General features: G+C 48.6%; 12 protein-coding genes across 12 annotated transcripts; 8 read left to right on the top strand and 4 right to left on the bottom strand.

The window, feature by feature from the left end:
* Window positions 1-751: 751 nt before the first annotated feature.
* N7473_008399 (uncharacterized protein) lies at window positions 752-2185 on the top strand (the record flags this gene model as incomplete). Its single annotated transcript, XM_057154339.1, has 1 exon — window positions 752-2185. One exon carries the CDS (start codon window positions 752-754, stop codon window positions 2183-2185), a length of 1434 nt encoding a protein of 477 aa, XP_057008677.1.
* A 1690-nt stretch (window positions 2186-3875) lies between these two features.
* Window positions 3876-4601, top strand: N7473_008398 (uncharacterized protein; the record flags this gene model as incomplete). Its single annotated transcript, XM_057154338.1, has 1 exon — window positions 3876-4601. One exon carries the CDS (start codon window positions 3876-3878, stop codon window positions 4599-4601), a length of 726 nt encoding a protein of 241 aa, XP_057008676.1.
* Window positions 4602-4697: 96 nt separating this feature from the next.
* On the top strand, window positions 4698-5533 carry N7473_008397 (uncharacterized protein; the record flags this gene model as incomplete). Its single annotated transcript, XM_057154337.1, has 2 exons — window positions 4698-4884; window positions 5235-5533. 2 exons carry the CDS (start codon window positions 4698-4700, stop codon window positions 5531-5533), a joined length of 486 nt encoding a protein of 161 aa, XP_057008675.1.
* Window positions 5534-6469: 936 nt separating this feature from the next.
* N7473_008396 (uncharacterized protein) lies at window positions 6470-6906 on the top strand (the record flags this gene model as incomplete). Its single annotated transcript, XM_057154336.1, has 2 exons — window positions 6470-6477; window positions 6555-6906. The coding sequence occupies 2 exons, from the start codon at window positions 6470-6472 to the stop codon at window positions 6904-6906; spliced, it is 360 nt and encodes a 119-aa protein (XP_057008674.1).
* Window positions 6907-8509: 1603 nt separating this feature from the next.
* On the bottom strand, window positions 8510-9020 carry N7473_008395 (transcription factor domain-containing protein; the record flags this gene model as incomplete). Its single annotated transcript, XM_057154335.1, has 2 exons — window positions 8510-8635; window positions 8715-9020. Coding segments are annotated over 2 exons (432 nt in total), but the record flags the coding sequence as incomplete, so codon positions are not given.
* A 5124-nt stretch (window positions 9021-14144) lies between these two features.
* N7473_008394 (hexose carrier protein) lies at window positions 14145-14942 on the top strand (the record flags this gene model as incomplete). Its single annotated transcript, XM_057154334.1, has 1 exon — window positions 14145-14942. The coding sequence occupies one exon, from the start codon at window positions 14145-14147 to the stop codon at window positions 14940-14942; it is 798 nt and encodes a 265-aa protein (XP_057008672.1).
* Window positions 14943-15169: 227 nt separating this feature from the next.
* On the top strand, window positions 15170-15676 carry N7473_008393 (Major facilitator superfamily domain general substrate transporter; the record flags this gene model as incomplete). Its single annotated transcript, XM_057154333.1, has 1 exon — window positions 15170-15676. One exon carries the CDS (start codon window positions 15170-15172, stop codon window positions 15674-15676), a length of 507 nt encoding a protein of 168 aa, XP_057008671.1.
* A 1616-nt stretch (window positions 15677-17292) lies between these two features.
* N7473_008392 (type I glyceraldehyde-3-phosphate dehydrogenase) lies at window positions 17293-18622 on the top strand (the record flags this gene model as incomplete). The annotated part of the gene is made up of 5 exons (XM_057154332.1): window positions 17293-17380; window positions 17450-18019; window positions 18084-18198; window positions 18262-18469; window positions 18527-18622. 5 exons carry the CDS (start codon window positions 17293-17295, stop codon window positions 18620-18622), a joined length of 1077 nt encoding a protein of 358 aa, XP_057008670.1.
* Window positions 18623-18771: 149 nt separating this feature from the next.
* On the bottom strand, window positions 18772-20620 carry N7473_008391 (rRNA-processing protein PWP1). The gene is made up of 2 exons (XM_057154331.1): window positions 20314-20620; window positions 18772-20257 (listed from the first exon to the last, which is right to left on the bottom strand). Exons 1-2 carry the CDS (start codon window positions 20586-20588, stop codon window positions 18892-18894), a joined length of 1641 nt encoding a protein of 546 aa, XP_057008669.1. The 5' UTR covers window positions 20589-20620; the 3' UTR covers window positions 18772-18891.
* A 211-nt stretch (window positions 20621-20831) lies between these two features.
* N7473_008390 (COX assembly mitochondrial protein) lies at window positions 20832-21214 on the top strand (the record flags this gene model as incomplete). Its single annotated transcript, XM_057154330.1, has 2 exons — window positions 20832-20865; window positions 20958-21214. 2 exons carry the CDS (start codon window positions 20832-20834, stop codon window positions 21212-21214), a joined length of 291 nt encoding a protein of 96 aa, XP_057008668.1.
* A 450-nt stretch (window positions 21215-21664) lies between these two features.
* On the bottom strand, window positions 21665-22794 carry N7473_008389 (rRNA-binding ribosome biosynthesis protein UTP23; the record flags this gene model as incomplete). The annotated part of the gene is made up of 3 exons (XM_057154329.1): window positions 21665-22467; window positions 22562-22651; window positions 22707-22794. 3 exons carry the CDS (start codon window positions 22792-22794, stop codon window positions 21665-21667), a joined length of 981 nt encoding a protein of 326 aa, XP_057008667.1.
* Window positions 22795-23551: 757 nt separating this feature from the next.
* N7473_008388 (PP2C family serine/threonine-protein phosphatase) lies at window positions 23552-24948 on the bottom strand (the record flags this gene model as incomplete). Its single annotated transcript, XM_057154328.1, has 3 exons — window positions 23552-23604; window positions 23663-24324; window positions 24419-24948. The coding sequence occupies 3 exons, from the start codon at window positions 24946-24948 to the stop codon at window positions 23552-23554; spliced, it is 1245 nt and encodes a 414-aa protein (XP_057008666.1).
* Between the last annotated feature and the right edge of the window lie 142 nt (window positions 24949-25090).

Genomic DNA, 25090 nt, shown 5'->3' with positions numbered 1-25090 from the left:
ATGGTCTATTGGCCGGTCATATCTCACATCTGGCGTTATTTTTCTTTTTCCAAAAGCGCTGGCTGAGCTCTGTTTACCTTTCCTATATTTGGAGATAGTAGTTGTCCAATAGCAGGCAACCCTAGAAGAATATGTCCGCTATCTAAGACACTGTGGGGCAAACTCTATCGTCCCTTCGGCCCTAGCCGATTGTATAAGCCCGACCTAGGGCACGGACATGAGCTTCCCTAAATTTTACTTTGCAACGTCACAAAGAAGCAAAGCCTAGTTAGTATAAATTTACCTACCTCTAGCTTGACGAGGTAAATAATAATATCTAAGGCGTGATTTGGGGAACCTGCCACGTTACGCGATCGAACCTTCTTTCATGCCAACCCATGTCGTTCTCTTTTCAAAGACTTGAGGTGCGGTGCTTTGAGTCTGGATCCTAACCGGGAAGAATATCCGTAGTCAGAGTAGATTTGGAGTATGAGTGGCGAACGCAACATATGTACGCTTAGGCTTGATTGGAAAGTTAACATGAGATAGAAAACAATTACCGCAGTGATACGGCTTTACAAAAATTTCGCCTACCAACCACCACCCCCCACCCCTCCTCTCAAAAATGTTATTTCCTATTCCGGAAGGGTGTCTATGCAGTAGACCCCGCATGTCCCGCAAATAAATACTGCAAGTGAACCGATTTATCCCAAACTTCCCAAAATTTATTTTCTATCTAGCAGAAGGGTCTCTGCAGACGAATCGGCATACAATGACTATCCTCGCGGCACTCCTGGCAATTACTCTGCCTCTGGCAGATCTTGCTAATGCGGAGCGTGTTCTGGGAGCATATGTCTTCCAGCGCCATGGAGATCGCACCCCTAAGGAGCTGCCACCGACTAAGTTGACCTATCTGGGTTATAACGAAGAGTACGTGGCTGGCACTGTTTTCCGTGACCGGTACATTCTCCCAGGCTCGTCGAATCAGATTGAGGGTATCAGTACCGACCTGGTCAATCTCGCACAGATCACGGCTAGTGCGCCGCAGGACACGGTCATCCAAATCTCAGGGCAAGCCTTTCTGCAGGGCCTGTACCCTGCAGCGGGATCCAGTGCTAATGAGACACTCCGGAATGGATCTATAATCGATGCCCCGCTAAGCGGCTACCAACTCATTCCTATCGAGAATGTCCAAAGTGGCGCTGGCAGCGAGGACAACCCATGGCTACAAAGCGCGTCCCTCTGCACCAATGCCGACTTGAGTAGTAACAACTTCTACTACTCATCATTGTACAGCAATTTGCTTTCATCCACACACGACCTATATCAGTCTCTCGAGCCTCTCCTTAGCCACACATACACGCCTAGCCAGATGAACTTCAAGAATGCGTTCGGCATCTGGGACATGCTCCATGTCGCCTTAATCCACAACTCGACCAGCAACTTCCCTAACTCGGATCTACTAAATGACGAAATCATGCAACAACTTCTTGTTCTGGCAAATACGCACGAATTCAACCTGGCCTACAACAACACTGATACGATTCGGGCTGTGGCTGGCATGACCCTCGCGGGCCAGGTTCTGACAAGCCTCAACCAAACAATCATGTCTGGCGGCAAATCCAAGCTGAACATCCAATTTGGCTCCTACGCAACTTTCCTATCCTATTTTGGCCTCGCTGGACTTGCTTCAAATGATGTGAATTTTACTGGAATGCCCGATTACTCTTCCTCAATGGCATGGGAGCTAATCACTAACGCTCCCGGCACTGACATACCTTCTGAATCGGACATCAGTGTGCGTTTCGTGTTCCATAATGGAACTATCAATAACTCGGCACAGCTGCAGGCCTATCCTCTATTTGGGCAGTCTACGATAGAGCTCCCCTGGACGCAGTTCGTTGAGAGCACCAACCGCTTTGCTCTTAGATCTGAACAGCAATGGTGCCAGGCGTGTGGAAACAGCACGGGGATCTGCGCCTTGACCGCCAACGAGAGCGCAAGACCTCTACCCTCGGATTCCTCGTCTAACGGAATAAGTCCTCCAGTGGCAGGTGTAATTGGTGCCATGGTGACTTTGGGTGTCCTTGGGCTTCTGGTCGCCTTGATTATGCTTGTCTTTGGTCTGCGGCTTGTGCGTGTGAGCGCTGGTGCGTTTGGTACGAGAATGGAACTGAACTCGTTGTCAAAGCTAGGATCTCTGTGAGATGCCGTGAGGGGAAGGTTAGAAGGGATATGGAGATTGACTAGAGTGCATTTTAAAAAGATTCTAGTTCGATCTTTTTCATCGTCTTATCTGTGAAGCAATTCTTCCAAGCAAGAATATGTTTATTCTGCAAAGTGGCAGTTGTGAACAGGCATGGGCTTTCAAAACCAGACTATAACCCATCGCAAGCTTTTCCAAGCCTTATGCCATTGCGGCTTCACAGGATCTATCCCCTTTGTTGAAGTTACTGTTTTGGGTCTTTTTTCTTCTACCACTGGTGCAATTGCTGCAGCTCCAGCTTCTTCTAGTGAAGCTGTTATCACAGACCGAAGGCAGCCAGTGCCCAATGAGGGCAAGAGCAGACAACAATGATGTTAAACAAGATATTTCAAGATGAAGCTATGTAAATATACGGGCCATCAATTATTCAAGCTCGATATGCTTCCATGGGAGTTTAGATTTAGTTGGCGAAGATTGTGGTTGAAAGCAAACTTATAGCGAGGAAATCGGAGGGCCAATGATCAAGATTGTCCATGCCGTCCAGGCCCTCATATTTATGGCAACATATTTCTGGTGCAGCTCCTTTTTCATACTTGTTGAGATTTCCGCAGTCTTAAATATTGCGGGAGCCCTTTAATAGATATCATCCGAGCGAGGAATTCTGTTGCTCCGGTCCTCTGTGACATATGCTATCCTTGTAATGGAAAAGCTGACATCCTGGAAGTGTGCTTTACGGGTTTCCATTCTGAGGTTATCTTAGATTTAACAGACATCTTTAATATTACTCAATTACTGGCCAAGTGCAGCTTCCTCCCAATTATATCCTATTTCAATAACCGTAAGCTGAGCAGCACCATGTAGTATTACAGGAGCCAGTCGCATATCAGGAATGCAGTATGTTTCTTGACCGTTACAGGTGGTGGGGGCAGCTTCTGGTGCGGGTATGCTAACTTTGTTTAACACGATATGATAACAAATTTGATGAAAAAGAGGAATATTTTTCCTTTCGATAAGACAGGTCTCCAGGTAGTATCAGGTAGTAGTTTAGTGGATTTGAGAGTAGGGCCAGGTTTAGTAAGAGTTTGCGACGGGCAGAATATTATAAAATCATGGAAAGTGGGGCTCGAGTTCCAACTACTTTTGTGTAGTCACTGTACATACATAGTACGTTACAATACAGAGTACTTAGTTAAGAAATGCGGGGAGGCAAAAGCTAGTCCTGGAGAGGAACAACTACGTCAACCAATGAGGGGGCACCATCCAAGGGTGATACCAATATGATGACTCAAGCAGAGCAGCCACTCAAGGGATATCAAGGCTCACGAACAGGACGCCTGCCCCTCCCTGCTCCCTTCTCCCAAGATTTCGTCTTTGTGGATTCATTTTCGTCTCGGAGAAGGCCACCCTGTGCTTCCCGAAGGGAACATCTTGCAAGCGGATCTGGACCTGCTCCCGGATCCCGCGCTGATCCTGGGGTTTGGCCACACCTCTGTCGACTCGACTACAGAGCAATCAAGCCCACAGCTCGTCGATTGAACTCTCTCCACACCAGGAGCCAACAACACCTAGACTCGCCCCACTCCAATCCGCAAAGCCGTTCTCAGCTTTCCTTACCGACATCTTCAACCGCCAACATGACTACCTCCGGATCAGCGTGACAGAGCGGTGCAACCTCCGGTGTCTCTACTGCATGCCGGAGGAAGGTGTGGAGCTGTCACCGCCTGCCCGCCTACTCACGACCCCGGAAATTGTGTATCTTTCATCCCTGTTCGTGTCCCAGGGCGTGACGAAGATCCGGTTGACAGGAGGCGAACCCACAGTTCGCAAGGACATTGTACCGTTGATGAGGGAGATTGGCGAGCTGCGACGGCACGGACTACAGGAGCTGTGCCTGACCACTAATGGCATCTCGCTTCATCCAAAACTCGACCCCATGGTTGAGGCCGGGCTAACCGGGGTCAACCTCAGCCTCGCCACGCTATATCCGTTCCAGTTCCAGATTATGACGCGGCGCAAAGGATTTGAGGCAGTCATGAAGAGCATCGATAAGATTTTGGCACTGAACGAAGCCGGTGCGGGGATCAAGCTGAAGATCAACTGTGTTGTGATGCGTGGGATGAATGATCGTGAGATCCTCCCGTTTGTGGAACTAGGCCGTGAGAACCCCATTGAAGTGCGGTTTATTGAGTACATGCCCTTTGACGGGAACAGGTGGAACCAGAAGAAGATGTTTTCGTATAAGGAGATGCTGGCCGTGATCCGGGAGAAGTATCCCTCACTCGAGAAGGTCACCGGTCACAAGAACGATACTAGCAAGACATACCAGGCTCCAGGCTTCGAAGGTCGTGTGGGGTTTATCACTAGTATGACACACAACTTCTGTGGCTCCTGTAACCGGCTGCGCATCACTAAGTAACGGCAATCTAAAAGTGTGTCTTTTGGGAACACCGAGGTGTCTTTGCGGGATATCATCCGCAAGGAGAACGACGGGCAGCCCATTGATGAGAGCACAATGAGCAATCTGCGGCTGGTGGAAACGGTGCACGATGCAGCTCATATCCATAATGATGGCGGGTGGGTGAATGACCAGGAACGGGAACTCCTTGATCTTATCGGTATGACTGTGAAGCGCAAGAAGGCCAAGCATGCTGGCATGGGCAAACTGGAGAACATGAAGAACCGGCCTATGATCCTGATTGGTGGGTAAGCACATCCTCTCTGGAAATGACTTATGATATGTATGCCCCGGGTACCTAGACCTGAGACACCTGCCTTTGTGTTGGGTATGATTTGACTCGTACCTACGCAATTTATGTTGACTCTAGATACTTGGACCCGCTGATAGTGAACTAGATAATCAACCACTTTCCTACCTAAAGTCAGGACTGCCAACTTGCCAAGCGGTGTAAGAGTAGAAGGTTTTCGCAGAATGGAAGGGGAACCCCGCGATGCTGGCAGGTTCCTCTTTACAGAAATGCTTTCTCCTTAAAAGATTGATAACCAGCAAGGTAAGATTGTCGCGGAGATGTACAGCATCCCACAAATTTAGACGATCCGGCCTTGGTGCGCCACCTGTCCAGCGCGGCGACATTTTCGATGGGAGATTTGAAGAAACATTACGCCTCCCTGCAGGCGCACCTTGCCACCACAGAGGCGCCGCTCGTTGCATTGAAACACGACCTTGCGAGCCCCGAGAAGGTCGCTGAGGCGAACTTGGAGGGCACGGGTGCGGCGGGTAACCAGAATGACGCAGTGAATGACTGCGGAGGTCGATGGCCGTTATTGCTGGGAGAGTATACACGATATGGGCGGCAGATGATCGTGCCTCAAGTCGGTCTTGAAGATTAGCTGGGTTCCTGCAGTGGAGAGGCGATGTTGGCGAGACTTAAGCGCGTGATTAACAACAGGTGCATCGTCACTTCTACAGGGCAGCTCAAGCTGCGCTCAGCCAAAGTCCTTCGCGTGGGTGCAGGTGGCCTCAGGTGTCCTGCGCCTCAATACCTTGCGGGTGCTGGTGTGGGCACTCTCGGGCTCGTTGACGGAGATACAGTCGAGATCTCGAACCTACATCGCTAGGTGCTGCACCGAGGCCGGGTTGTAGGCGAATACAAAGTGGATAGCGCGATCGAATCTTTACGAGAGTGGGTGATGATTCTCGGGGCAGTGATCAAAGAGACCAAAGTTGACGTTACGTTTTTCTCTCAAACAGATTAAACCCACATCCCACGTACATTGCCCATCCCACAGAATTCACCCCCGACGAGGCACCCGCCATCTTCGAGAATATGACTTTATCCTGGATTGCACTGATAATCCCGCGACGCGCTACTTGATCTCGGACACTGCAGTGCTATTAGACAAGCCGTTGGTCTCCGCATCTGCGTTACGAACGGAGGGCCAGCTGATGGTGCTGAATCGCCCTCCCCGGCACCCAGGTGATAAAGAAGGGGCGCCATGCTACCGATGCGTGCTCCCAAAGCTGCCATCTATAAACAGTGTGCTCAGCTGCGAGGATGGGGGCATTCTGGGCCCGGTCGTCGGAACAATGGGGGTATTACAGGCGCTAAAGGCAATCAATGTCCTCACCGCACCGAGTTGTAATGTCGTGACCACGCATACAACTGTGACGCGCGCTCGAGATTCTCCGGCTCTTCATATATTCTCTGCATATTCGAATCCTCCCTTCCCGCGCTATTCGTCTCCTCTCTCGTCGGTCCAATTGTGCTGTTTGCTCTGCTGAAGCGACGGTCACGTTGGACACCATCGCCTCTAGGGCCACTGATTATGTATTGGTATGTGGCTCGGACCGCTCGGTAAATCCTCCATCACTCTTAGGCCTAGAGGAACGCATCTCTGCGCAAGAATATAGCAAGTGGCACACGGAGGCATCCACATCAAGGCCCCATACTGTGATTGATGTTCGAGACAAGGCCCAGTTCGCAATATGCAGCTTGGAAAACAGCATCAAGATTTCTATCTCGACCATTCCTGCCTCGACGGCAACGGGTCAAACTCCTTCATGGATTCCTTCAGAACTTGCTACACGCAATTACGACAACCCGGTGTATGTGATCTGCCACCTTGGGTATGATTCACAAGTTGCCCTCAAGAAACTGAAGGAGCTAGGACTGAATCGCAATGGACAGAGCTTCCTCGGTGATATCCAAGGTGGATTGCGCTCCTGGCGAGAACAGGTGGATCCTGAGTGGCCAGATTATTAAAGGATGATAGTCAAGGGGGTTGGACGCATGAGAAATTGAAAACGACAGCCAGAAGCTCGTGTATCTATCAAAGGGCATTCTGGGAGCCGGACTTGTCTCGGTATAGCGAGTAAGCGATTTTACTAGTATCTAATTAACGAATGTGGTGTCTAGTCTAGTCTAAATAGTAGAGAAAAAGGATTGAACCACACATTTATTAATATAGCTTAATTATCTTCCAATTTATCGGTTTAGAATTCGAGGTAAGCTATAGGTGGATAAGAGTGGTGTTTTTAGAGGCGTTTTATTAAGAAGTGTGACGATAGAGGATGGACTGGAGCGGAAGGGGTCGAATAGCCAACTGGCATCTGGCGTTTGGTGTTTGGTGGAAGATTCCCTTTGCCCATAACAAAAAGGCTCCCACGCGTTAGATAGAACTTCTTCCTCTTTTAAACTTCTTCCTCTTTTCTCCCCTAGGTTTAGTTGCTTCGTTGAATGGCACCGAATTGATCCTCTCTTTGCCTGGTCTGTAAGAAGAAGGTTGAATTAGGTAGCGACCTTTTCGATATAGGCTATTCAATTAGGCAAGTCTTATTTTATCAAAGTCGAAGTGAGTCCATCTTACCAATAGGCAATAATGTATGGTGTTCGACGTTTAATATAGCAGTTTTAAATCAAATATTGGTAATTGCCACTGACAGAAGTAAAAGCAGTTATCAAGTCGGGAAAATCTGGCTTGGAATAGCTACAAATACGATCGATTGTCTCACCTCTTGGCTTAATTTTGTGAAGCCTATCTTCCTAGTCTAAGTAGTAATCGGTACAGCTACCCTTATAAGCTACTGGCTTTCTAGGCTAATCAAGAGATAGAAAACGACAAATTTAACTATTGTTATCTACACTTTATATGTGATATTTCAGACCCATTAAATCGAGCAGTATGGAAGAGGCTCAGACTGCAGATACTACTTCGAGGAACTCTAGTGTTACGCGATCATGAAGTTTCACAGTTGTCTCAGTTTGAAGACATTGATTAATCGGTTCAAAAGACACAGCTCGAGTCCGCGTAGTGCCAACGGATTTATCCCACTTAAAGACCCTGTTATTGTAGCGATTTGATTCTTCAGCTGGAGATTCTGTTCCCTATGGGCAAATTGATTCCAGACAAGTTCAGAAAGCATCTTTTCGGAGTCCACCCAGCTGCTGTAAGATGCGAAGAGCAGAGATTCAAGGGAAAGCAGGTCAATGCGCCCAAGGATCATATGATCTTCATACCTCCCTTGTAAAAAAGCGACGCATATGAAGATGATGATTTCTAAAGTGGGAAGTAACGGGTCGTCCACTGAAAGAGCGTCTCCATCACATAGTTCCACCCCCAAGCGTTTCTGTCTCAATATCATAATGGCGTTTCTCAAGGATACCAGACCGGAGGGATTCAAGTTTTTGAAGAATGGACTTTGTGTGGACTGAGGTGGATATGAAAGGCTAAGTGCGTCGCAAAAGAAATCTTCTAGCTCTTTGACCGAAATGCCCAACGAGCTTGACTCCGGCGTTAGATATACTCTGTCGACAAGAATCCCAGTTAACATTAAATCTTTGTGACCTGGCCTTATCGTCACACAACTTACAATGATAAAGCCAACTGAAGCCTCCAGTTGGTATCAAAGGTTTTGTAGCCTCCTCTTGCTTCCACCATTTGATGAAGGCCACGTTTGTGCAAATTGGATCGCTCAGAGGTTCCCTGGTATCGCTAGGATAATTTATGTCAATATGAGTTGTTCGCCTAGATAATCGGCAGGCACAAGCAAGCGAGACTTATTCCGACATACCTCAAATGTGAAAAGTCGCAGAACAGCCGCAAATACCTCGTCTTTGAATGCAGTAGTTGGATCACTAAGCCATTTGTTGACAAATTCGATAGCCTCTGTTTTAAATCTCAAAGTGTCCGGGTTGCTCTCTTTATCTTGGATTTTGGACAAGTGGGCAGCTGCGTGTGCCATGATTGCATTGAAGGAGGCAGGATTTGATAGATCGAGAGGCATCCAGATATCTCTGCATGGACTAAATGTCGCTGGTCCAAGGTTAGAATGGATATCTTCTGCATGCATGGCTAGCCCTGAATGAAAAAAGGTAAACTGTTAGTGTTTGCTTTTTTGCAATCCCTTGATATGAACGAATGACAGCACTGACAATGATAGAATAGTTTGCGATGTTCTGCCGTAACTTGGTATGGGGAGCTGTTTTTCTCTCGAAAAGGTATATTAGAGAAAGGAACTTGAAGCCCCTCCCAAAGTTGATCCGAAAGCCCCATTGAGGACGCATCTTGCGTGAACTGGGCTCTGTTCGTACATTCACCCAGGGGCACCATCTGAGCTTCCAGCCCCTCCGAGACAGATGGCTGCACTTCTGAGTCTCTGGCAGGTAATAACGGTCGGAAAGGACGCTGATTCTCACTCCAATTTTTCTCTCTTCTGTCTCGAGCGCTTTTTTTCTGCCGCCAATACATCTTCATCGCATGGCTGCGAGCGATGGTATCTGAAATCAGGTTCACAAATTCAAATTGCACGCGGTCAGGCCTGTCTTGTGCTTCTGAAGATTCGCCCACGGACACTTCAGCTTGCGTGGTAGTCTCAAAGTCTTCAGGGACTTTGGTGTTTCGTGGCGGAGATTCCATTTTGCGGGGAGCCTTGATTATCGTATTTAGACCGCAGCTTCATTGACAAGAAATTTGATAGGAAATGCTTTTGTGTCTCAAGCAATCAGTGTGCTCAACTCGGTAGAATTTACTCGTCGTGCATGTCACGGTCGATTAAACCATTAGGGCATCTCGCGGGAAACTCGGTATCCCAAATAGTGGATCTTCCAGAAAAGTAAACAGAACTACACGCTATGACAGATACAGTACGAGAAATGCGTATATGTGTCAGTATACGGAGTAGAGAACTACTGAATCGTGAGAGTCTCGAAATGGACAAAACCATTTACGGCTCTTATCGCACGCAAATGAGGTCGATGAAGATTTGAATATGTTAAAACAATACACCGTGACTCTTTAAGATGGCACTTTTATTTTCGCCAACTAATCTAGTACATAGAAGTTTTTCAAAACATCGGTTCTGCATGTGTCTTGCTGAACGACATGCCGGATTGGGTACAAGTAATCAACAATCCTGATTGGATGTTAGTACTACCGTGAAAAAAGAGGTGCATGCCCGCCCCACCTAATCTGATTTACTCCACCTAATTGCTAGTTGTGGCGGCTGCGCTAATACTTGTGTGTGATATCAATTGATTCCACTCTTTAGTCTTTGAAGTTCTTGTTTAAAGGATTTTTCCAGCTGTATCAATTGCTCTTTGTATTCGTTCAGTCCATTTCGCTGTGGTAACATATCGCGCGAACCATCAACCCCAGTGTGGTCTTCACATACGATTATTTGAGGTTCAGAGCATTGATTTCCAGTAGGATTTATCTTCTGTCCTGTACCTGGCACAAAATGCAGAGTCAGCAGGGAAAAATAAACATGAAATATGTTTGACACACTTTTGGGCATTTGGAGTTGCGTAGTCTATCTTTCAACTTTCAACGTGAGACAAAAACGTCGCCAGGGCCGGTAGGATGGATCAATAGAATAGTGACTAGATCTTGCTTGAAGGCGAAGAGGCGGTCAATATCGTAAGAATACGCTACTACATTTCCTTCCTACCTTTGGCTGGCTCTCTCATTTTATATATTCCGAACCCTGCTTTCCGGAGATTGTTGGTACTATCATTGATGCTCGCCAACCGATCATGTGTGTTTATTTCAAGCTAGAATTTTGTATCTCATCAGTAGGGCCGAATTAATCATGGCGAATTCGCATTACCTAGCTTATTGGCGTGAGTGAAGTGCGCATGAAATAACGCATATTAGCAGTTTTGACTGATTCTTAGGAGATACTCAGGTCAGGTTATTAGAAGCTCCTTATGATAGTCTTTGGAGACGCTTAGGCTTTCTGAGTTCTGCGCTGGACAGGTCCGTTATTTTATCAAGTCAGCGGGCAAGAAGTTGCTCATGCCCATACCGCATGCAGTCACTAGCATGAAGCATTCGCGCTGGCTTGGTGGCAACGCAATGCGTATTGGAAAGACGATTAGTGTTTGTGTTCTGAGAAATTTATATGATATAGGAGGGGTGGCATAAAGAATTCTTGCAATTTATTGGATAGAAAGGGACCGCCCCACCAGGAATTGTGACAGTCCCTATTGTAACGCTGTGTAAAGCTAAGAGTGGGGCTGCACGGTCTGCTATGGACCATACCGCATTAATCTAGCACTCTTTGATACATGCAAGCTAACAGAAACGAATCTTCATAACACGCCGATCCAACCGCGTTCGACGGCAATTTTCCCCAGGACTAATCCGGCTTCTCGCACCTGGTTCCTGCTGGTACTACATAAAAGGAAGCCGAGTGTCAAAAATCAAACTAAGAATACACTCTCCTTGTTTCTACACCGCTCACCTATCGCGGCTCCGCTCTATTCGGACCTCGACAAAACTTTTGCCGGACTTGTTCAAACTTGCTGGTAGAGAGCAGATCGGCATGCAACCAAAGACAGCAGTCAAAAAGCTAATGCTAAGACATCTGCATTTCTGCACCTCAATCTTTATCTTTTCCCTCTTTGCTTTCGTTTCATTTGCCAGAAATTCTGCCTTGACGAGCTCAACAAGCGACCCCAGGCCTGGGTGGGTTCCAATACTCACTAGTCTCGTCACCACGGCGATTGAGAAGCGGATTTCAATCTGCTCTCGATTATAATACTCGCAGTGTACTTTGCAACATGAAGTCTTTTTCGTGTTGGCTGCTGATACGAGTATTGAGAAATGGCAGCACGAACGGACAGCGATAGCACGTTCCCGTGTGTTACAGTCAACCCATGAGATCACCTGTTGCTAATAGTCTATGCAGATCTATTCTATCGGTTACTTTTTCTTCTGTGCAACTGTACTATTGGGATTGCTCTGGAATGACACATCAATAAATATGCTTCAATTTATCCACCGATTATGAACTGTTTCAATTGAGCTCGCTAGGCCAAAAGCGCCCGCGTTAGCATATTTCTCGATTCAGCAAAAAAACACCTGTCAACAGCACCGAGAGCAGCCGAATGTGGAGAGTTGGCGAATATAGGGCAGAAATAGAGAGGGCTCTCAGTGGTATTTGCATTCTTACACTCCTAGCTCTTATTGTTCTCTACGCTAGCAAGCATACCCGGAGAATGCAAAATCGAGTGGCAGGTAATCCAGCGTTTGGCTCTCATCGGGCATCGGTGATTCTCACTCCATGCAGCTCAGATGATGACCCGGGAAACGCTGCAGCTGAGGCTCCGGGGTCGGGAGATCTAGCAGGGTACCCCGAGCTTCCGTTTCTGCCCAGAGCCTGGAAGTATGTCATGGGTTATAAAGTCTTTTTTCTATACATGTGGCCATCCGGTTCTCGTTACCTGCAAGTCATGGCTGTGGTATGCCTCTGCCTTACCGGCTGTCAGCGAGCTGTCAACGCTCTCCTACCATATCAGATAGCTGTCGTGACAGAAACGCTTTCTCCTTCGTCCTCCGAGCTCCCCTGTTTTCACATCTTGAAATTCGTCATCTATAAGTGGCTACAAGGAGGTAATGGTTTTCTGGGTTCCCTGCGATCCACTCTCTGGAACGAAGTGAAAGAGAGTTCCTCTATGAAGCTCTCTATAGCTGCTTTTAAGCATGTTCATAGTCTAGACTTGGACTTCCATCTGGACAAGCGCAATGGCGAGATACTGTCTGTTTTGAGAAACGGTAACTCGATCACTACTTTTATGGAATTAGTTACCTTTTAAGTTCTCCCGGCACTGTGTGATTTCATTATTGCAATCGGGAGTCTTTAGTTCTACTTTGAATAATACTCTGCTTTGCTTTTGCTTTTTTTATCCTTGGGTTACCTTCACTTGACTACTTTCCTGGCGCCCAGGGGAGCCAAGGTCCGACATCAGATGGTCGAAGCTTCTGTGGAAGAGAACGCTGTGACGTAAGTATTAAATTCAAGAATTTACATCGATAATTGAGGCACGTGGTATTCTCAGAACCAAGTCCTTGATGTTATATGAAACAGTCAAATACTTTAATGCTGAAAAGTATGAGGTCAATCGCTAACGCATGAGGGTTCAAGAGTCTTGGGATGCTAATTACCGATATGCTCGCTTCTTGGATTTGATGAGCACCTGGCAGGACACTCATTCAGCATCTTGTATTTAGTTCTTCGCGATCAATCTTATATTATTACTTGTTTACTACCTTTTAGTACTTTACACTTCACAATTCACCTTAAGACAACCCAACCTACAAGTAGGAGAGCTCACTCGGTAGTAAATACTTAGCAACTGGCTTACTTAGCGTGCATTTCTGGCACGTTCTATAAGATACTCAACAGGGCCCGAACCCGTCGTAAGGTTTTACGAGGCAACAGTACGGTTACGAGCTACTTTTAGAATCCGCAGTGGAACTAGGCAAGTATAACCCTTCGAAGCAGAAACAGATCACGTGAAAGCCCGGTGACTAATATTTTGGTAAAAAGGACGCTTAAAAAAGCGTCAAAAGTAGCCGTTTTTGGCTTCGAACTTACTGTTACCTAGCATTGTGGTGTAAAATGAAGATGAGAATTTCAGAAAACAATGATTGCCACCCTTCATGATAAATATTAGTATCTGTGAATTACTTGTAATTGAATGAAGAACTACAATCAAGCACCACTGGTCTATATCAACAGTTTATATGGTCAATATTTGGTTGAATTATACATATTTGCGGCTAGTCTATTTCAACCTAGGTCCTCACTACTTGCATTACTCGATAAATGAACTATACATGCATTCTAGAGCATAGGGTTGTGTATAGAGACTATAGCCAAGGATTTTATTAGGTTCATACCCTCATGTCGAGCCCTGGCTACGTTATAATGCCCCCTGATGGATGGCAAAAGCGTCTCCACGGTGCACCCAGATAGCTCAACCGAATTCACTACCCACCATTCAACGACAGAATTTGCAAGAAATGAAATCCCTCCCGTGTCTTGCCAACTCATCTCAATACCAACCCCAAGTGCTGACAGGAAGACACGAGCAACAATTAGGGAATGGTACGATTCACCCAGAGATGTATATAATGAGCTCACTTGGCTCACTTGGCAGAATCATTAGCTTTGTCTTTTCCAAGTACCCTGGCAAAGCTTGGTTCAATTTTCATCATTATGTACAGACATACAAGTCTCTCCGGGCGGGCCTTGCGCATGGCCCAGGTCATTCTCGTCGTTGCCCCGGCTTTTATCATCTTTGTTTATAATCAGGCTGGTGCTGGGCCTCTTGCTACACTCCAGAGCTGGGTCAAAGTCTTCCCTCAAATCGATACGGTCAATACCCATGGTGCTATCAAAGCGAAGAATTTCACCGGCAAGGGCGCGGGGATAGCTGCCTTTCAGATTGGAGCACTTATTGGTGCGCTCCCTTGCACTTTTATCTCCGAGCGTCTTGGTCGTCGAAAGACTATTTTCTGTGGAGCGATCTTGACTATGATCGGTCAATTGCTGCAGACATCGGCCTTCTCCTTAATCCAGTTCACAGTAGGACGAATCATTGTGGGTATGGGCATTGGACAATTCCCGTTTGGCAGCTCTGCTGCTGAGAATCGTGGCAAGCATGTTATTGCCGATGGTATCTTTATGTGCTTGGGATATGCACTTTGCAATTGGGTCGACTTTGGATTCAGCAGGCTCCCACACCAGACTACCGGACAATGGCATGGACCTCTTGCTATCTCTTTCTTCCCATCCCTCGTGATTCTGGCCTCAGTTTTCATCATGCCAGAGTCACCTCGTTGGCTGGTTCGAGTCAACCGAGTGGAGGAAGCATCTGCCAGTCTTCCTGCATATAAGGGAGTAGCTCCCGACGATGAAGCAGTCAAGGCTGAAATCGCCGGCATTGAGCTATCTCTTGAGGCCACCGCCAAGTCAAAGGGTGGTACCCCGAAAGATGTTCTCAAAGGGCGATGACGAGCGCCTGCTCTACCGATTCGGCCTGTGTATCGTCCTTCAATTCTTCCAGCAGATGTGTGGAGGCAATCTCATCTCAGTCTACGCATCGACCATCTTCGAATCAAATCTTCACATGAGCACTAGTCTTTGCAAGATCCTTGCCGCGTGTGCCCTCACTTGGAAATCCCTTTGCTGTTTTATTTCATTCTTCGCAATTGATAGCTTGGGTCGACGTGCACTTTTCAATGGCTGTCTGCATGGCAGCAATGGCCGTGACAACCAGCTTCCCAGCCGATAACAAGCACGTTTCAATCGCATTGGCATGTTTTATCCTCTTGTTCAATCTCTTCTACCCGATCGGGTTCCTTGGAGGAAATTTCCTATACTGCACTGAAGTCGCACCGGTACGCCTACGGGTTGCCATGGCATCAATTTCCACAGCAAACCGCTGGCTATGGAACTTTGTCGTCGTGATGGTCACCCCCGTTGCATTGGATACGATTGGATACCGGTACTATATCATGTACGCGATTTTATCAGTGTGCATCCCGGTTCTTGTGTACTTCTTCTATCCCGAGACCATGAACCGCAACCTGGAGTTGCTCAATCATGTTTTCCGTGATGCATCGTCGCCCTGGCAGATTGTCTCTATGGCGCGTCACTTGCCACAAGGCGAGGTGACCGAGGCGGACTTTCTTGCACAGAGCGAGAAAAGCGATGGGACTTCAGTTGAAATGAAGGAGAATGCTTAGATTCGCTAGCTGTTGACAGCCTGCGTGCAACCCACTTGGACCTAGTATTTAGATTTAAAGGTACGAAATTTTCGTCGCTGGTGTCTTCCATCCAGTCATGTCGAAATTTTCAGATCTGGAAGTGAGAGCCACCAATACCCCGGCGAATTCTCGTGTATGTAAATATAGAGGCATCAGAACATAGATTTTCAATCAAACAATGTGTCATCAATGGGGTTCAACTTGACGGGTCAGCTGGGTGATAGATTTTTCTTCCTGAATATTTTCGTTCGTGCTGTTTGGAAAATGAAGGTCTGTAGATAATTGGCCGTAATCATTATCGAAGACTAAGCCACCAATGCGACTTTAAAGGTCTGGAGTCTCAGGATTGGCACTCTTTGTGACTTTAGTAAGTGGGACCGTGCAAACTCTGCCGTTCTGGGTCTATTGATAGACAAACGCGGCAGTAGAACGGCGCTGGGCACCAATCACTTTATGAGAAGGAGAGATATCACCAGCAAGCTAAATGTCTCATTGCAATGTCTAGGTTGCAATTCGTTAAATTATCGTGATTGAAAAGCTCAAGCTGTTGCAACGAGGATTTCTTTAACAAAAGAAGATTTAAATTGACAAATTTAAGAACTAACTAGTGAATTAATGTGTGTTACGAACTATCTCGATCTATAAATCTATCTACTCTCCCACTCCTCCCTCCAGCCGAGTGTTTCTCCTGTGTTTATGAAAATCAACGCCCAATTGAACCATCTCCAACGGCAAATCCTAGATCTATCATTCCCACAAGGCTCTCTCGGCGGAAATCGGCACCTTGGCAGGGGGGCCGAAGCCACGTCGGCACGCCGATGCGGAGGAAGAGAAGGCCGGGAGTAGGTTTATTCCGCAAATCAAAGATCAGGTAACACGGGTATAGGCCACTTACGCCGCGACTAGAATGACTAAAATCCCGCCGTGAATGCGAGCCGTGGACCCTAGCGCGATTGAGTAAGAGTTGACAAACCCCCGGAGACTGTAACCAATGGGCTTGCTAGACGTCCGCCTCACGGATTCCTCCGTTTATCGGTACTTTTACCCCGGAGTCAAGCCCAGCCCCCAGTGAAACCTGGAAGTATAGTATTATAGCCGACCATACACAGCTTCTGCGTCATGAATACTCGGCGGAGGTGACCACCTTCGCTGGAATCGGGTCGTGGGCGCGGGACTTTCGGCGGGAAGAGAAGTTGTTATTGGTTCTGGCGGGGTGATGGGTCCTCCGTGTATCCGGCCAGTGTACCGCCGAGGGGCATACTTCGGTTGATGGCTATGGCAGTATGGCTGGTCAGAGTGGATAGCTTCAAGGGAATTGCGTAGATTATTGCTGGCGGACTTGATCCAAGCCGATGTCTGATCCGTGGTGAGTGCGGGAAGTCTCGGGTTAGTTTGCTATCGCGATGATAATTGTGGTAAACGCGGCAATGAAGTTGAAGTTGGGCTGGACGGAGTGTATACTTATAGATCCTGGTGTCCCGCATGGTTTTGTAGAGGGTCTCTATTTAGATTTTAGTTTGTATCAAGTGGAATAAAACTCATTATTTCAACTATTCATTTTCAATTCTCTTTGAAAGATAAATCATAATCCGGGCATGGCTCCTTCTATCAACGACGTCTCCATCAGCCAGCCTGTCTCAGTCTCGGTCTGCCAAGTTGGCATCAATGGCTTCGGTCGTATTGGTTGGTAGCCTGCATAGTACACTGCAAGACGTTGATGTCCATTCGTACTTACACAATTCCCCTGTCTAGGCCGCAACGTCCTTCGTGCTGCCCTAGTCCGCTCCGACATCCAAGTCGTCGCCATCAACCACACTTGCGTCACCGTCGAAGACCTCGTCTACCTCATCCGCTATGACTCCTCAATGGGCGATCTCGACGGGCGAACCGATATCCAAATCGTCTCTGATAGCCTCATCACCATTGACGGCCGCAGAATCGCACTTACCTCCGAGCGTGACCTGAAGAAGCTCAACTGGGCCGCGCTAGGTGTCGACTATGTCCTCGAATGCACAGGGAAATTCACCAAGCGAGACCTCGCCATGGATCATATCACCTATGGCTCGGCTAAGCGTGTGCTTATCTCTGCGCCTAGCTCGGATTCGCCTACTTTCGTCTACGGTGTGAACTCGGACTTGTATACTTCTGGTGAAGAGTGCCGCGTTGTGTCCAATGCTAGCTGCACAACCAACTGTGTGACTCCTGTTTTGAAGGTGCTGCATGAGACCTTTGGTATCTCACAGGGTTTCTTGACTACGATCCATGCTGCCACTCGGTCTCAGCAGGTGTTGGATGGATATAGCAAGAAGAACCGTCGTCTGGGTAAGACCGACATTGCCAAGTTCAAGTATCACCTCAAAAACTAACAACAATCCCTTACATAAAGGTCGCGGCGTCTTCAACAACATCATCCCTACTACCACAGGTGCTGCCAAAGCTGTTGCTGCCGTTCTTCCTGACTTGAAGGGCAAGGTGACCGGCGTTTCCATCCGTGTCCCAACGTAAGCATACACACATCTTGCAACTTACCATAACCCCAACTACAAAAGGCTAACCCATTCCAGACCCAATGTCTCCATGATCGACCTCACCGTCAGCACTGAAAAGCCCACCTCCCTAGCCGAAATCATCTCTGCATTCCGCGTCGCCGCCAAGTCAGACATGGCCGGCATCCTCCGCGTCACCGATGAAGAGCTCGTCAGCACAGACTACAACGGCAGTCCCTACAGCGCAGTCATCGATGCTCCTGCTTGTGCAGAGCTGAACCCTCAGGTAAGGCTTGCTTATCACGTTTAAATGGAAATGTCATACTAATACCGTTGTCTATAGTTCTTCAAGATTATGGCGTGGTACGATAATGAGTGGGGATACTCGAATCGTCTACTTGATTTGACGACTTTGGTCCACGCCCAGGAGGCATCATGATCAGTTTTAATATTCTGGTTTTATGGAGTTTTGGGACTTTACGAGCATACATTCGGTGTTAGATATAGATTCAATTAGAAATCTTCTTGTTTTTGTTTAGCCCCCGACATACTATATCACTAGCGTAGGAAAGAGGGAGGACAACACATGAGGAGGAAACATAATAATATGAATATGTGGTAAACGTAAAGGTAAATAACATAGGAGATCTATTTTTTCAGACATCAAGACATGAATCCACGGGTATCTGTCATCCTCATCCGGATCATCTAATCCTCATCCATAGACTCCCAACCATCAGGCCCATCAGCCGGAGCATCACCGCCCTCCTCAACATTCTCGTCATCCGACTCCTCATCGTCCGCACCAACACCAGTAATGCGCTCAGGCACATCACCAGCCAAATCAGGCATGCGCGAGACAAAAGCGCGACGCACAGCTCCGTTAGTAGACGCATCCCAGATCTGGACGGTACCCTTGCTACCAGCAACAGCCAAGCGGAAGCTAACCTCAGCATCAGGAGCGAAGCCAGTCGAGAAGACCTTGCCGACGTCGAGCCTGCGGGAGACAACGAGACTGGGCTTGTCGTTCTCGACGTTCCACAGCTTGACCTCCTTATCCGTGGAACCAGTGACCAGGAAGCCGGGGATAGTGCGGTTGATATCGAAGGACGAGACGGATGAATCGTGGGCCTGTAGCGACCAGACGGGCTTGGACTCGGCGGGCGTGGCGGGGACGTTGCGGATATCGTAGCGGTAGACCATACCGCCGTCGGTGGTGACGTAGAAGTAGTTAGGGTCGTGCGGGTCCCAGCGCACATTCTCGACATCGGTGTCAACACCCCAGCGGGCGGTAGCGTCAGGGGAACGCATATCCGCGGCCACCACGGTGCGGTCGTAGGAACCGCTGAGGAGAATAGTGGACTCCTTGGGGTGCCAGTCGAGAGAGCAGACCTTATCGGTGTGGTGCGAGTAGGACTTGGCGCAGGTGGTGGTGGACAGATCCCACAGCTTGACGGTGCGGTCTGCAGAAGCAGATGCCAGCAGATTACGGTGCTGTCGGTTGGCAGCCAGTGCCAGCACTGAGTCAATGTGGTACTCGTCGTTCGCCTTGGACTTCTTCTTCGACTTCTTCTTTGGGGCAGGGTTGCCAGTATCCTGGCCGCCTTGTCCCAGGATGGCGTTGGGGTACATGCTGTCGACAACATCCAGATCCCAGATCTCAATGTCAGGCTCCATTGTACCGACGGCAACAAAGTTGCCGCTTTCCCGTCCCTCGCTACCCTTGCCAACGGGGATATCGAGCCACTCCACGCAGAGAGGAATGCCGGGAAGCATGATGTCGTGGTGAACGTAGAGGTTGTCGGCGCGGTCCTCGTAAACATAAACCTCAAGATGGGCAACCTCATCCTCGACCTTTCCAGCAAGAAGCAGGTTATCCGTAGGCAGAATCTGAAGCTCTTCGCGGTCCTCATCCTCCTCATCCTCGGGAATGACAAGGTACGGGTCGGCCTCGTTGGGCTGGTGATATGCCAGCGACTGGACATTGCCGAATCTGGTAATCTTCTCGCCCTCCTCGTCGACATCATCGCTGTCATAGTGATCCATATCGAACTCCTTCAAAACATCGTCGTCACTATACCACCCGGTTAGTCCACTGTCCTCGTTTCAATCTAATGAGCATACACATACTCCGTAGACTTAGTCTCATTTCCATCCTTGGCAACCTCCTTCTCACCCTCCTCTGTAGCATCGGCCTCCTTGTCCTCATCCATAGCAGCATCATCCTCACCATCATCCATCTTGCCCGCCTTGGCGGCACTCAGATCATCCTGAGCCTCTTCAAGCTGCATGCGGGCAAGCTTAGATATCCGGTTCATCTCCTCCTCGTCAATCTCATATTTAGTAGGGAACTGGGCAGCGACACCTCGCCGCACCCAGGCTGTAGTCGTGATCATCGAAGACATTGTGAACGACAATCACCAAAGCATCACCGTATCTTTTTTTTATCGGAGATATTTTTTTTTATCGGTGTGATGGGAGGGGCGTTCCGCCCGGCAGAATTGAGGAGATTAACTCACCGCCCGGGGATTTTGTGGTTGTCCGTCGCTCTGCACCAAAGACCTAAACACTCCATTCTTGAAGTTGCCATTGTTGAATTCAGACATCCAGGTTCTTTCTATTCGGCTAATAGCTTGCAATCTGTCACAATGCATTCTCATCTTCATACCCCATACAATATCAGTATGTCAGACCCTCAATCCCAACGCCTATTAGCCCCGCAAGATACCGACCTCATACGATCTATGATCCGTGCTAATTCACTCGCAATATAGACTGCGAGGAGATCATGACAGCCCTCGACGAATGCCACGCCCGTGGATTCATCTACAAAGCCCTCGGCAACTGCAACGATATCAAGCGCGAAGTGAACAAATGTCTCTCGGTGGAACGGTTCGATCGGGCTAAGAACAACCGGGATAATGCGCGCAACAACCGGCGGCGCATTGAGGAGATTTGGGCTAAAGAGCGGGCCTTGGATCAGCCTGCTCAAAGTCCTGGCGCGGAGAACTCGGGTGCGGCCAAGCAGTGATTGGAATTCGAGGTGTGACGATTATCTTTGAACTTGGACTGGAGTTTGGCGTGTTACATTTCCGTTGGGCTATGGTAGTAGCCTTTTTTCATCCCCTCTTCGCACTCTACTCATGGGCAATTCTGTGTAAAAGAGACATCTGTACGATATTGAAGGATTGATTGTATATATACTACGGGCTATGTAACCCGTCTCTCACATGAACGACTCCTTTCAAACTATGAACTCTATGGCAATTCTCCAGTCGATTCCGTACTAGGTTAAGTGATGTAGGATAATGTGGATTCAAAGCATCGAACCTGAGACTCAATTTACATTGAACATGCTTGTCATGAGACGTAGATACAGTGTTGATATTGAACTTTTAGATATAGATTCCCTGCCCAAACGCCATGCCGTGGATGATAGAAACAGTACCAATGCAAGAATAGCCGAACCAAGAGAAGGTGATCAAGCCTCAACCTCCATAGCCTGACCAGCCTCAGCTGATGGCGCGCCATCCTCGTTCTCCTCACGAGGACCACTCTTATGGTGCCGCCTTCTCCTCTTATTCTTAGGAGCACCGGCATCTTCACCATCCGGCTGGTCAGCTGTATAATTCCCCTTCGAACCTTCCGTAGCGTCACTCTTCTTAGGCGCCTTTGAAGCACCAGACTCCTCCGTACGCTTCTTCGGCTTCTTCATACTAAGCGGGTTCGGCCCCTTGGCCTTTTTCAATCCGGGAATCTTCTTCTTCGCAGCACTTTCCGCAGCATCTTCAGCCTTTGGCTGGGGCTCAGGGAGGCCCACGCGGAACTTGTCCCTCTCCACACCCTCGCGCACGTTCTCTGACGGCGTACTCATCGGCTCCAGGACCATGACGGATCGCTTAACGTAGATAATTGGCACACCGGGAATAGAGCGCGCACGAACACGCAGGTTGCGGGCCCGACGCAAAGCTTGTTCCTCCTCGCGCTCTTCGTCGCGCTTGCGCTTGCGCTGCTGGTTGTCATTGTTGTTGTCTGACTTCTTGACGGCCGGGTCGGCGGTAGCAAGAATGTAATGCTCCTTGTTCTTCTTGACTTCTGCGTTTGGCGAGAGCAGCGAGAGAAGGCAGTCGATCTCGTCGATGGGCTCTGACTCCGGGTTGTGCGAGCAGTGGCGGAGGGGGAGTACTGTTGGCGGGGGGAGGTGGTAGGGACGGAAGGGTTTGCCAGTCTTGGGATTGATAGGTTGTGCGGCGGTGATAGCAGCGAGAGAGCACTTGGTCAGTACTAATGAAGTTTCGTTAGCTTAAAACGTCCCGATACAGATTGAACTTCGCAAGGAGATGGGCACAAGATCGAGTGGTAGAGGGGCGGTACTAACATGGCTTTACTTTGCCTTGAACTGTGCGCTCTAAAGCGAGCATCAAGTCCATCTTGAAATTGTGCACCTGCTGCAGGAAATTCGAGTCGACTATCTGCATGTTAGCATACTCGTCCCGCTATTCGCATTGAAAGACTGGTCCTACCGAGGACTTGGTACGGCCCACGGAAGCCGAATGTAAGCTCATACTGGTGCATGAGTTTGCGATACTTCTTAGAACGCTTAGCCCTCATTTTGAATCGTGGGAGTCAACGAATTGAATGTTGGAGTTGATGAATTGCGGAGGTTGCTGTGCTGCGGTAACGACGAAACTTTTTTCATATTGCCGGGCGGCGGCAGAGGCGGTGATGTGGTCTGTGCTGAGGACTGAAGTATACTTCAGAGAAAGACACTGAGAGGTGTACATGATTCTAGTTCTCCTATGATTTAGACTTTGACACAATTCAGATGAATAGATTATTTAGCTATTTATCTCCAGAATTCTAGAGCAATGTTGAAATATGAAAAGAGTCCGACAACCAAGGTACACCTTGTTCTATGCAAAACGAGTAAAGCCTCCGGAGTTCCGCCAACACCGTCCATAAAAAGGGAATATTAATGATTCGTAGAGTCGTAAGGTTGAGGGCACAATCTGTGTATGCCGCTTCAAGATATGCATTTTTGTCCGTGGACAATATAAGCGTGGTCGCGTTCACCCAACCATGGCAAGTCGAGATTCATCTCCAACACGAGGCTTGGATGACCCCAAGTATGACAGGCTTGGAAGTTCAATGAAGCCAATATGTGATACGAGGATATAGGGACATAATAACCGGGCCGTCCGTCTCTTTGGGCGGTTGGAAATTGAACTGCCAAGTAGACCTCAAACGGCCCATATCAAATGCTGCGCTGTCTTTCTGTGCCTGTCAGTCATGGGCTGACTTTCCAGATCAGGCGAGAGGCTCGAAAGTCTCGAAGGTTATCGGGAGATGGTCGTAAAGATGCTAATCATCAGGTGCGTTTCTGACAGGACGCAACCACAACGGAGATATCGTCCATTTTGCCTGTAAACAATTAGTACCATACCCTCAACGCACATAGACCATCCAGTATCAAACTCACCACCTTCAATGGCAATGCCCTCATCCACCGCCTTCTCCATATACGGACTCTCCGCAAAAGGATCCTGGGCAATATTCAGAGCCGCATTAAGCAACTCCCTAGCCACGTAGACCATGCGATCATCCGATAACTCTGGCGAAGGCGCCAGATCTTTGGCTTGAACGTGTCCAGCGTCCCATTTCTTCAAGCTATCCTGGACGATCGTCTGCACCTCGTGTTCCCAGAGGTTATCCATCACACCGTCCGACAGCGCAAGCACGATATCGTTTTCCTGCAGAGCCACCTTGGACAGCACGGCGTCCTTGCGCGGGGTATCAACGCTGTTCGTACCCAGTTGCATAGGACAATCGAACCAGTGCCATTGCTCTGTCGTCCGGAAGAGGACTTTCTCTTCGCTTGGCCGGATTACGAGTATCTTGCAGTCGCCCAGATTTGTCACGTAGAGGAGGGGTTTCTGTGTACCGTTGTGCTCGCGCGTCCAGTGTAGAAGGGCAGTAGCTGACGTTGTCGTGCCGAGCCACTGTGTCGGGGTGGTCGTCGCGCGAATAGTTTCTTCGTATGCGGTCTGGAGGTACTCGATAGGGTCAAGCGTGGTTGCATTTGAAGAGACTCGGCGCTCGATTTCAAGAGCCCAAAAGTGTAAGAGGAGACGGGACCATAATCTGCAGAGAAAGAGGCAAAAAAGAAAGCCTAAAGGTCAGCATATACAAAAAATATACTCCGTAGATAAGGCTGATTTCAACAGGATCGACTCACGCAGCATGGCCATGAGGCTTCGTCGCCCATGCGCCTACCCCGTCGTCCACACCCAAAAAGTTCTCCGCAACGATGATGGCATCGTCTCCATTGTTTAGACCGCGAACCAGTTCGCCCCGTACGGATAATCTCTTATCCTGGCTGAGTGAATGAGTCGTCAAGGGATCCGAAAAGGACGAAGACGGCAGCGATAAGAAAGGAGGAGGAAACGGGCGCGGAGGTCGTTTAGCACAGAGCGCATAGCCCGTATCGAAGCGAAAGGGGGATTGCGCGAGACCCAGAAGCTGGCGATCGGGGACGGGGGTCGTGATGCCGTAGGAGGGCCACACTGCCGTGTGCAATCGCCGTGCCGTCGGTCGGTGGGCCAGACCCTGAACCGAATGAACCGGGGTGGTAAGAGCGCCTCTGCGACTTAAAAGTACAGACGCTCCCACACCTGCTCCGACTGCTGTTCCTGCTATCCGTCTAGTCGAGCATGCCCATGGTAATGATGAAAGGAGTGAAGGTGGAACCCCTGCCGTGGTGACCATCCCTGACTGGGCGCCTCTCCGCGCACCAAAGGCCAGAGGGTTAGAGGGAGGGTGGGTTCTCGGGGGGCCGTTAAGTCATGGCCTCTCCGCAGGGAATGAGGAGGGGTTGGAAGGTTGGAAAATGGAAGTTGGATAATCGCTG

The sequence above is a fragment of the Penicillium subrubescens genome (genome assembly GCF_028828155.1).
Source record: "Penicillium subrubescens strain IBT 31985 chromosome Unknown utg000005l_segment0_segment0, whole genome shotgun sequence".
In the NCBI taxonomy this organism is placed as follows: Eukaryota; Fungi; Ascomycota; class Eurotiomycetes; order Eurotiales; family Aspergillaceae; genus Penicillium; species Penicillium subrubescens.
This window is presented reverse-complemented; position numbering and strand designations above follow the sequence as displayed.